The sequence below is a fragment of the Myotis davidii genome, unplaced genomic scaffold, assembly GCF_000327345.1.
Source record: "Myotis davidii unplaced genomic scaffold, ASM32734v1 scaffold265, whole genome shotgun sequence".
Classification (NCBI taxonomy): domain Eukaryota; kingdom Metazoa; phylum Chordata; class Mammalia; order Chiroptera; family Vespertilionidae; genus Myotis; species Myotis davidii.
Window position 1 is genome coordinate 3,930,927 of NW_006296627.1, and position 11,683 is coordinate 3,942,609.

An 11,683-nucleotide genomic window follows, 5' to 3' on the forward strand; every position below is an offset into this window, starting at 1 on the left:
GGGCCTGGCCCCCGGGCCGCCGGTGGAGGAGCAGTTCTGCCAGATGCACCTACGGAAGCAGGTGTCTTACAGGTAAGGAGAGCGGGGGTCGGGGGCGCGCGGGCCCGGGACCACCCCTTGAAGTCGCCGTGCCTTGTGCGCCAGCTGCTTGCCTGATGCTGCGAACTGAGAAATGACTCGCTAGGAGTCTCTGTCCTCCGGGGGCAGGGGAGAGGGGAGCCTCTGGGACCCCTTCTCTAGATGAACCCTGAAAGCCCTAGGCATTCAAGGTGGGGTTGCTGGTGCCAGCTGTGCCGTACTGATGCCAGGCACCATCCTGGACAGTGAGGGGAGCCATGGCCAAGACATGGTCCTTACCCACCTCCGACCGCTGGGGAGAGCTGGGGAGACACGCCCTGCCCTCCTGGGGGGAGAGGGACCTTATTCATCCCGTAGTTCTTGCCTGGCTACCCTCTGTGCTGACCCTGTGCTGGGCAGGGCCTTGTGGAAGGGACCAAGATGCTCCTTGCCACCACGGCTAACACCCTGCTGCCTGGGCATAGGGAAGGACCCCCTCCTGGACCCAGCGACCCCCACTGGCATCCTCTGTGACAGAGGAATCTCACACCCCACCTGACACTGTCTTGATAAGTCGTCTTCTGTCTGTGAAAGATTCCTAGCCTCCCAGGGCCTGGCCCCTCTGCCCAGGGCTTCCCTGGAGGAATCAGCTGGGCTGGGCTGCCCCTCAAACAGGGCAGGTCAGTGCGTTCTGTAGGGAGGGGACCTATGGAGGGGGTGGAGGCAGGGCAGAGGCAGCCCTTGCCTTCCTCCTCCTCCTCTCTCAGACCACAGACTCAACTCAGACTTGCTGGCCCTGTATAGTTCCTGGCCCAGAGTGACCTCCCCTGGAGGGTCCAGCAGGGACATTGAGGCACTTGCCGTCCTTGAAGCCATCAGCCTGGTTAGAGAGGACAACTTTCCTGTCTGTTTACAGCCATACGGACGCGGGGTGTGTCTGAGGCTGCCTGGCTTCCCCCTGGGGTTTCTGGGAAGAAGTTTCGTAAAAGCAGCCCAACCCTGGGAGATTGAAAGGCCCCAATATTCTTAATGGCCCTGCAACCCTCAAGCTTCCATCACTTGCGAGAGGATGGGAGGGCAGGGGAGGAGCCTTCACCATCATGAAGTGAGACGCACAGAAGAAATGGGAAATGGGTTAGTTTCCCCTGGGCCCTACCTTCACTTCGGGAGGCACAGAAGGAGTCAGAGGCACATTGAGCTTCATTACCAAGTCCTCCCAGAACACCATGCTGAGAGGAGGGCATTATCTGCGCGTGCCTTCTGGCGGCAGATAGAAGATCCCCTGAAAGTTCCCTGGGGGAGGAGAGAGTACAGAGGTGACTGCCAGGGAGCAGGGCATAGAATGGAGAATCCTGGAAGAAATATTAGTCTGGGAGTCAGGGGACCTGGCTTGAATTCTCATTTCTGCCAGCGACTTACTGTGTGTCCTTGAGCTAGACAATATCCCTCTGGGCCTCAGTTCTCCACCTGTAACATAAGGGAGGGATTCCAGGATTTTCCTTGCTTGTGGGTCAGGGACAAACAGCATCTACAGCTGGAAAGGAGGCCAGAGTGGGGTAGAGGCTTAGAGGATAGGCAGCAAAGAAAAATTAAAGAGCCAAGATGGAAGAGGCCACACACACACACACACACACACACACACACACACAAACACACACATATACACACACACAAATATACACACATACACACACACAAACACACACATATACACACACACGAACACACACACAAATACACACACATATATACACACACGAACACACACACATATATACACACACAAACACACACATACACACACACGAACACACACACTCACACATACACACACATGCACACACACATACACACACGAACACACACATATATATACACACACAAACACACACACACGAACACACACACTCACACATACACACACACATACACACACACGAACACACACACACACACATACACACGAACACACACACACATACACACACACACACACACACACACACAGGGAAGCGGCCGTAAGGGCTGGGATTCTCCCAGGGTGGTTGTTTCCTGAATAGAGGCCCTTCCACAGCCCAGATTTGAGCCTCTAACCACTAAGAAGGCAGGGTAACCAGCTGTGACTCCTCTGTGGCTGTACAGGGATCCAGAGACCTCTGAGTCACCTGTGTGAGGTCTGCAGAAGATACCACAAGGGCAGGCTGCAGCCGTCACCCCGGGAAAGATCAGGCAAGGCATGATCTTCACACCAGGGTTAGGCCGGGAGCCCAGTCTTAGGACCAGAGCCAGGCAAGGCATCAAGGCAAAGAGAAGCCCCTGGGGAGAGGGCAGAAGAAGCCCCGTGAAGGAGACAGCAGCTCTGAGCTGTCAAAACCCTTCAGGCCCAGGGAACGAGTTGTGCTTTCTGGCTAAGCCCTCCCATGAGGCTGTGCTCTGAGTGGCCTGATGACGGATGCAAGCTCTGCCTCGCACAGGCCGCCCAGGGCTGGCAAGAGCGTAGGCCCACAGTAGCCCTCTTCACATCCTCCGCTTGCCACCGTTCCATGCTGCTCTGGCTCACAGTGGAGCCTCCACCCTGCTGTGAGTTGCTAAGAAAAGCAGTTGAAAGCCCTTCACAGAGAGAAAAGGCTCTTGGACAGAAATGCGGGGGCAAAAATATCTGAGGGCGGTGAGGGGTGGAAGCGGAAGCAGCATTGAGGCCTGGCTGCCTCTGACGTAGGTGAGGACGTAGGTGAGGACGGGGGCCTGGAGTAGAAGCTTTTAGGGATGTGGGGGTTTCTGGAAAACAGGTTTTCTTCGCCCCCACACCTGGCAGCTGCTTTATGTGGATGGAAAGGTTTGTGCCAGTAGAAACTCTTGCAGGGGAGGGGCCTGGGGAGCATCTTACATCCGCATCTGGGTGTGGGGAAAAGTATCTCCCATACATTTGAGGAAGTTCTAAAGTATCAGGGTTGGTTTGCCCTGCCGGTGTGGCTCGGTGGTTGAGCGTCACCCCATGAACCAAGAGGTCGCTAGTTCAATTTCCGGTCAGGGCACTTGCTCTGGTTACGGGCTCAATCCCCAGTAGGGGGCGTGCAGGAGACAGCCAATTGATGTTTCTCTCTCTCCTTCCCCTTCCCTTCCTCTCTCTCTAAAAATCAATAACAACACATTTAAAGTATCAGGGTTGGGCTCGAGAGACCATTGGAGAGTGGTGTCCAGCCTGGAAAAAGCCAGAGGGGTGCCAGGAACACTGAGTTTGGTCTGAAAGGACCAGTCAGAAGTTGCAGAGCTTGGACCTCTGGAGCTAAGCCCAGTGGTTCCCAAACCAGATCACCTCGATGATTTCTTTTCAAATAATTTCTAAAGCCCCACCCCTGCAGTCTAGGGTTGGGCCTGGGCATCTGGACCTTAAAAACCTCTCCCACGTAATTCTGGTAATCAAGCAGATTTGCAAAACCACCAGTTTCACCTGTGAAGAAGCTGAGGCAAGAGAAAGGGTAAAACGTGAGCTGAACAATTGGGGTGTGGCTGGCAGGGGGCTTCCCGGTGCTGGATGCTCTTGTGGCCCCAGCAGGACCTGGAAGGAGGACCAGCACCTCGGTCTGGAATTCTCCCTGGGCCAGGCACTGTCTGACATGGAAGTATGGGACACGGTCCCTTCCCTTGAGGACAGGGCCAGACAGTAAATATTTCAGGCTTTGCAGGTGATACAACTCCCTGTCACTCTGCTCTGCCATTGTCGGCGACACGCGTAAGCAGCCATGGACAATACTTAAATGAGGGAGCATGGCTGGGTTCCAGCAAGACTTTATTTATAGACACTGAACTTCAAATTTCATATCACTGCCCCTGTAGCAAATATTATCCTTTTGCTTTTTCCCAACCATTTACAATTGTACAAATTAGCTCACGGCCCTACAAAAACAGGCAGCAGGCTGGATGTCGTCCATGGGGCATAGTTTGTCAACTTCTGATCCAGTCGAGGGAACAGGAAAAACCCACGGGAAAGATAGTGGGTGTTGAGACTCAATCTGGGCGTTAGGCAAAGGACATGCGTTTTGCTGAGAGAGAAAGTGCAATACACATGCTTTCAGCCTTAAAAGGTCAGAGAGACCTGGGTTCAAATTCCAGCCCTGCCCTTCCTCACTGATTAAGCCGCTTTTACCTTTGACCCTGTTTCCTCGTATGGAAAACCGGGACACTAATACCTGCACAAAAGGGTGGCTGCGGAGATTAGGAAGATAAGTGATGTAAAACTCCTGACTCATAGCAGGGCTGGGACCCAAGTTACAAGATCGTTTGCATCTCCCTTCTCCCCCAGAGATGGACCTCCTGTGGGTCTGGGGGGTGCAGGAAGGCCTCTGAAGGAGGGTGGCCCTGAGTGATGACAGGTGGGGTGGCAGAGCTTAACAGTCTAAGATCAGGGACGGAGCCTTCGTCCTCTCCCTGTCTCCTCCACCCCCACGGAGGAGCTGGGGGGGACGCAACTGGGGGTGACAACTGGCAGGGGAGAGTGCCCCCTGCTGCAGGCACGCTGCATTGGGTACCCAGCTCCTCCAGGGAGGGGCACCTGATCCAACTTTCCCTGCTGCTATTTACCAGAAGCTAAAAATAACCCAAGAGTGACAGGGAGATGGGGCCGATTTGTAATTTAAATAGCAACAGGATAAAGAAAGGAGCTTCAAGAGATCACATTCTGTCCTGGATTAAAAATGCAAAAACCGGGCGAGAGCTGAGGTGGAGCGGGAGGAGGGGGCCCTCCGCCAGAGGAAGCCGGAAGCTGAGGGTCTATCCATTTTCCTTCCTTTGGGAAGGGCAGGGCCCAGGCCTAGTCCGGAACTCCTTCTTCCCCACTGGGACCTGAGGTTCTTGCTGACAAGTGAGTCAAAGGCCAAGGAGGGCAGTGGCCGGGAGTGCAGCCAGGCTCGTCCTGAAGGCAGCAGTGCAGGGATTGGGACCCCAGAGAAGGTCTTATCCTATCCTATGTGTCTCCGAGCAGCTCATGCCCCCCATGACCCACACAAGGGCAGGCACAAGCCATCTGGGCATGTGGAGGGCAGCTGGGAGGAACAAAGGCGTTCAAACAGCTCAAGCAAAGGCATTTGGACAGGTTCTCTGATGTGCTGCTGAGAGCGCGGCCCTTAGGCCAGGCAGCCGGAAGCCTGGGTTGAAGTCTTATTTTTGCTCTGTTGGTACAATTTCAGAGGAGAGTGTTAGGTCGGAGAGAGCCCAGGATCGGATACATGCAGACGTGTGATGAGATAATGGACTCCCCCTGGCATTTCTAACAGATCAGCATGCCAGACACAGATACTGGCTTCTCCACGACCCCCACACAGATACTGACTCCTTCCTGAATACCTTGCTGACCGCCTGCAGCTAAATCTTCCTCAGCTGCATACCTCAGCTCATGTCCCCGCCCCCTACCCAACGCAGTATAAAAGAAGTGCCCCCTCCCTGTTGGCGTGAATCCACGTGCCCTGTCTTTGGGGGTACGTGGGTCTCCCGGGGACGCAGAAATAAATCTTTTTCTTTTCTTTCCTTTTCTGATCCACTCGACTCTTTCTTACGCGCCTCCTGAGCCACCTCACCTGACAGAGAGCACTCAGAGTTGCCTGTCAAGGGTCCAGTTCCCAAAGACGAGGGTTAGTACAGGCTGAGGAAGACCTCTCTTCAAAGACACACAGCGAGGGGTGGGAAGGCACTGGGACTACACATGGTTTCCGCTGTGCTTGACCTACAGATGCTCGTGGCCTGCAGATGCTTGGGGAAGAAAGACTAAGCAGGGTGCATACATAGGTGCGGAGCTGAGGGCCCCTGAACAGCATCTTACAGATGAGAAGCTAAGCCTCAGAGCTGTTATGTAATGTGCTAAGGTCACACAGCCAGTAACTGGGCGAGCCAGGATCCACACTCAAATGGATTTCACTCCAAAGCCCTTTTCACTCTGTCAGGCTTTCAAGGGCCTGGACTTGCATCCTTAATGAGCTTTCCTTTTGCCTCTGCACTAAGTGCACATATTCCTGGGAGGGATAATGGGACACAGGGCGTGGCAGCTGAAAGGTGGTTCTGCATGCAGTCAGGGTTTGGGAGCCAACAGCTGGGGGTGGGAGGTTTGGAGGGCAGGAGGCCAGCTGATTCTGTCCTGGGGGGGGGGGGTGGAAGGGCAGATGAACCAGTGTGAGGGGAAAGCCCCCCCAGATTCCTCTCACTTCCAGCCTGGGGATTTGGGAGGTGCCAAAGGACAAGTTCCAAGAGAGATCATGGTTATTGGAGGGCCCATCTTCGACTGCTGAACTCCCATAGCTCTCTTGCCCCAGGCGGACAGGGTCCCAGGCCCCTCCTCCAGATTTCCTTCTGCCTATGACTTTAATGAGGCTGCACAGAAGAAGCCTAGTCCAATTCCCATCTGTCACGAGCTCGCAGCACCTGCAGTCCCACTCAGGTACCTCTGTCTCTTCTGTGGGGGCATAGAGGCCCAGTGCGTGGGCAGGGCTGGCGAGCAGCAGGTGCTCTTGGGCTTGGGATTGCTTCCAAGGGCGTTAGCAGGTCCTTGGATCACAGGCTTAGCTGCTGGGGAGGGACTTAGATGAAAAAACTCCCCCATGTCTCACCACAGTCACTCATGCAAACAAGAAGCCAATCCCCCTCCCTCTGCTCAGCCTGTTGGATACCTGTATTCAGCTCATTTCAACTTCCATAGGAAGTCGTTGAGCACATACTTGTCTCCAGTACAGAGCTAGGAGCAACATAAGGTTCAAGAATCCTGTAAGGAGACAAGACTAATGTCCACAAAAGGTCACGATATAGAAATATTGTTGGGAACAAACGTGAGTGTCAGGGATAAATCAGTGGGGTGGGAGTGCTGGCTCTGCAGCAGCATTGGATGCTTAGTAGGTATTTATAAAATACTGTCAAACAAATGAGTGAGTGAAAACCTGCAGATCAAGGAAGGTGATTCAAATAAAACTGTCAGAGTTAAATGGGATCTTAAGTAACATCTGGCTCATCATCCAACCCAGAGATGCTAAGTGACTTGCCCAGAGTCACACAGCAAGGGCTGGAGTTTGAACCAATGGGCTCTGATCTGGGCCTCTTTTCACCTTTCACTTTTGCTGCTTGGGCTGGGGTTTCGAAAGATGGATATTTTGATTGGCCAAACATTATGGGCAGAAAAGGCAAAGAGAGCAGCGTAGGCAGAATGGAATAGCAGGGGTGAAGGTGGCAGGTTAAAGGAAGTGTGAAAAAGAGGGAAGAAATGTTTATTGAGCACCTACTGTGAGGTAGGCACCAGCATGGTGTGAGCTGAGAGAAAATCTCCCCAGGGAAAGCCTGGACAAAAAGGGGTGGGGGGGGAGGAAAGGAACCAGAACATAAGGAGCCCCGAAGGTCAGGCCAAGGAGGCTGGCTTGGCGGGTTTTGAGAGCAGAGGTTGTCCAGGTCGTGGGTTGAGTGTTTGTGCCCTAGTACATTTCTTTTCCCCAGCTCCCACTTAACCATCCAGGTCACAGAAGTAGAACACCTCACCCTCTAGGGCCTCGACAAAGCCCAGAATAATTTTCTTACCCAGATTCTCTTCCTGTGCGTATCTGGATGGATTCTGAGGGGTCCCCAGCGCCCCAGTGCTGGCACATGTTGTCCTAGGAACTGCCAAGGGCATCCTCCCCAGCCCTGCGCACCTGTCCCTTCCAGCCTTGTCCTCCCCACCCTACCTGGAAGGTATTGACAGCTTCAAGGAATTCAAGCCCAAGAGGACCCTGGTCCCACAGTCAGGACTGCCACGCCTCTCAGAGCCTCCAGCCTGCCCGCTTCCCCTCCGGGGCCACATTTCCTGCTCGCTGCAGCTCGCTCCAGAGCTGCCAGAAGCTGAGATGGAAAACAAGCCCAGCCCCATTTCCTCTGTTTAACTGCTCAAGCTACTTGCAGAATCCCTGGGAGGGAGCACAGGGCCCTGCAACAGGCTTCTTCTAGAATAGTCCTGGGCCTGGCTGGCAAGGTTTCTGATGAGCCACGGCATACAGAGATGACGGGCTGGAAGAGAGAGCTGTTGGAAAAGGGGGTGCCACGCCTCAGGGGCATCACCTGGCCGTGTCCCCAATTCTACAAGAGCAATTAGATGTCTTATATAAGGGCACTGAGTCTTACTTCTAACCAGTTACCAGTTGGGTGATCTTTGACAAATGAATTTAGCAATTCTGTACCTCAGTTTCCCCGTCTGTAAAAGGAAAACAACAGGGTCATTACAAGGATCCAAAGGTTTCTGGCACAGAAGTGGAGAAGGAACATTAGCTATTGATGGATCATTACTGAGTACTAATTATTCATGGCATGGCTTGATTTGTTAAACAAATGTTTATTGAGAAATATTGTGTTCCGATCATGAGGGACACAAAGGTGGTTATATTACCAGGTAGAGGTTTCTCAGGGCTGGGATGGCATCGCGTGCGTTTCTGTGTCTGTAGGTTCTGGAGCGCAAATGTTTATTGAACTGAACTGAACCGACACTGCTTCTGTCTTCGAGAAATTTACAGCTTTCCTGGGGTAACAAACATATATAGAGCTAAAAAAACAAACAAACTAATTATAGAGCGGTGTGATCAGAGAGTGCTAGAGGAAGATACAATTTCCGTCCTAGAAACAACCCTGATAATAAAAAGTGAGTGTATGCCTTGCTGTGTATTTATGGAATCTTCCCGATGGCCTCAAAGTCCAGCACAGCGAGGCCTCTTTGCTATTCTTCAAACACACCAGGTACATTCCTTCCCCAGGGCCTTTGCTCTTACTGTCCTTCCACCTGGAATGCTGTCTTCCTGGATCGTCACATGGTTTGCTCTTGATTCATCCAGGTCTGTGCTCAAGTGTCACCTCCTCAGAGAGGCTTTCCCAATCCCCTTACCTACGTGGCAGTGCCCCCCACACACAATCATCATTCACTTCCCCCTTCGTTTTGGCTTCATTTTCCTCAAGCACATCCCATTGTCTGACATGAATTTATATATTGATAGTTTGTTCCACGAGAATCTAAGCTCTTCGAGTTAGAGCCCTGCTTCGTTGCTCAGTGCTATGTTGTCTGACACAGTGCCTGATGCATAGAAGGCACTCAATAAATGTTTATTGAATGAATTCATGTAAACCCTTTCACCGCTTATTTAATCCTCGTAAAATGCCATGGGTTCAATTCTTACTACTGCCCTCCTTCCGTTTTAAAGATGTGAAGACTGAGGCTCAGAAAAGCTCCCTGACACGTGTATTCATCGGTTCGTCTGTTTACATCCTGCCTTATGCTAGAAAGGTTTAAGGTGACTCAGAGAGGTAAACCTCTCTGGCCTGACCCAGGTCGCACAGCTGGTAAGTGGTAAAAACAGGACATGAGTCCGCATCTTCTAGCTCCATTCTGGTTCCTCCTTCTACTCTGTATTGTCCCAGGTGCCTGACCCTTGGTAGAAGGTGTGATGCTCACAAAGGCATTAAGGAGAGAGAGCTGAGTGTGGGCTGGGCCCCGCCCACCAACACACCCGGTAGTTGTGATGAAGTGGGAGGCCTCCCCAGGACCAAGAGGTGAAGATCAGAGGTTAAGTGGAGGGGAAGGCCAGGCTGAGGCTGAGGCTGAAGTTCAGATCCCAGCCTGGGCAGGCCTGGTGGCTGCCTAGCTGCCTCTGACTCTTGGGCTGTCTCCTGGCTGCTGGGCTGGGCTTGTCCTCACCTGCCTCTGGCTCTCCCGTTCAGCTCCTCTTCCCGGCTAGCCTCCTGCCCCAGCCAGCGGAAGGCAGGCGCCTAAGAGGACTCTGGTCCGCGGCTGGGGCAGTCAGCTGGTCTCTCGCAGGGCCCCCGGTCAGGAAGTGCCAAAAGAGGAAGAGAGTTGCCGGCAGGATGAGCGTAGTGGGCCGGCCACAGTACCCAGGGAGGCTGCGATGAGGCCACAGCTCTGGGCCCCGCGGAGGCGCTGGGGACAGAAGAAGGGGAGCGCCTGGGGGCACTGAGGCAGATGTGGCGCTACCGCTCCTGGGACGTGCCACAGATCCCAGCCGAGACGCCCCAGACACAGTAGGTACTCAGGGTGGCCCAGGAATGGGCACCTCCAACCCTCTCTGAATCTTTTATTTGGGACGGGGGATTGTGGCAGAAGTGGGGTTCCCCACCCGCAGGTCCAACAACTCTGCAGAGACTCAGAAAAAAAAGCAAAAGGGGTTCTTGGCAGGATGAGGGGAAGTCTGATGTTGAATTTCTGGGGGGCAGTGTGGTGGAGGACTGAGTTCACAGGCAATAACAGTAGGGGACCGGGGAAGAGGAGCCGCGACAGGAATGGGGCATTGTGTGCTGAAAGGCCTCGTGCACACGCAGTGGGGTCTTCAGCTGCCTCTGGTCTCCTCCCTCAGAGCTAGGTGTCAGAACCATTGGGAAAGCTTCAAAGGGGCCCATGCACCCCAGAAGGACAGCATTTGGTCCACTTGGGGATTTTACTGCCCTCCTGGCCATCCTGGCACCTGCTGCTGGCCCACGGGAAACTGTAAAGAAACTGTAAGGAAACTCTGAGCTTCTGGGTGCTGGCTCTTTCTCAAAACCACAGGATTTCCCACAGGCCACAGCCCCCCAGCATTGGCTATATGTGGCTGCCTAAGTCTGGAAAACGGGCTGCTAGAACTCCAGAGGAGAGGGTAAAAGTGAAGGTGACACAGGATGTGGCTTTGCAGAGAGGAGTGTGAACAGAAACAGCGGGCAGCTGATGTGGGCATCTGGGTGGCAGGGCTCGGGAGGAAGAAGACCACGCTCTCCAGCTTCCTAGCCTCCCTTTGTCAGCCCTGCAGAGCTGCTGATTCCCAGGCATGTGTGCTGGCTGGTCCACCACAGGCAATGGCTCTGGTTCCCATTGCTTTCCTCACGTTTAGAAGGGACAACCTCTGCTGCCCTTGGGGTGTGCCTGTGTGTGTCTGAGAGGTCTGTTTCTGGTGGGTGATATGTGTGCAAGAGGCAAGTGGCAACTTGTAGCTGTTGTCCTGGTAGGTGTTTGTGCAGAGGAGAAAGGTGTGCATGTTCTATGTGGGTGTGTATGTTGATGAACGAGTGTGGTCCTTATGTGTATGCGTTTATGGATGTGCAGGTGATTCCTGTAATGTAAGAGATCTACAAGTTTTGCTGGATATTGTGTTGGGGAAATGCTGTTTGTTAGAAGTATGTAAAAGGGTTAGAAGCAACTGAATAGCTGTGGAAAGATGAATTTGTATGAGAAACGCGTACGTTCTTTGTTAGGGTGTGCAAGGGTCACTGGTGTGAGTATACATTTCTGAGTGTAAGAAGCGGGGGTGGGAAGTGTTAGCGTAATGAGTGAACATAGTCGTGTAAGAGGCATGGTTGTTCTGTGTGACTTTTTATTCTCGTGGGTGTGATTTGAGAAAGCCAAAGGGGTAAGGGTGGAGATTGTGTGAGTGGCTGTGAGCGGGCACTGGGTGTGCGAGAGCGGTGTCCATTCCGTGCAGCGGTGTTAGGCCGGAGATTCGGTGGGATCCGGGCGGACCCGGCAAGGGCTTGGGGGCGGGGACTCTATCGCCACGCCCCCTGGGCCCCACCTCCTCTGGGAGGCCAGGAGGTGTGCTGAGCGGCCGGCGGCCAGCAGAGGGCGCCGCGGGCGGGTGCCACCCCCCACCCG

At 53.6% G+C, this 11,683-nt stretch overlaps 1 protein-coding gene across 2 annotated transcripts in view; it reads left to right on the forward strand.

Annotated features, from left to right (window-relative positions):
* The first annotated feature begins 6 nt into the window (after window positions 1-6).
* DGKZ (diacylglycerol kinase zeta) overlaps window positions 7-11,683 on the forward strand; it is a 41,032-nt gene continuing 29,355 nt past the window's right edge. Inside the window, exon 1 of one of the 2 annotated variants that reach the window (XM_006772260.2) lies at window positions 7-72. In XM_006772260.2, the coding sequence (XP_006772323.1) occupies window positions 44-72 (29 nt within the window). In that variant the 5' untranslated portion in view covers window positions 7-43. Of the gene's footprint in view, window positions 73-9,914; window positions 10,084-11,683 lie in introns of those variants that run through there. The other variant, XM_006772258.2, reaches the window with a different exon arrangement.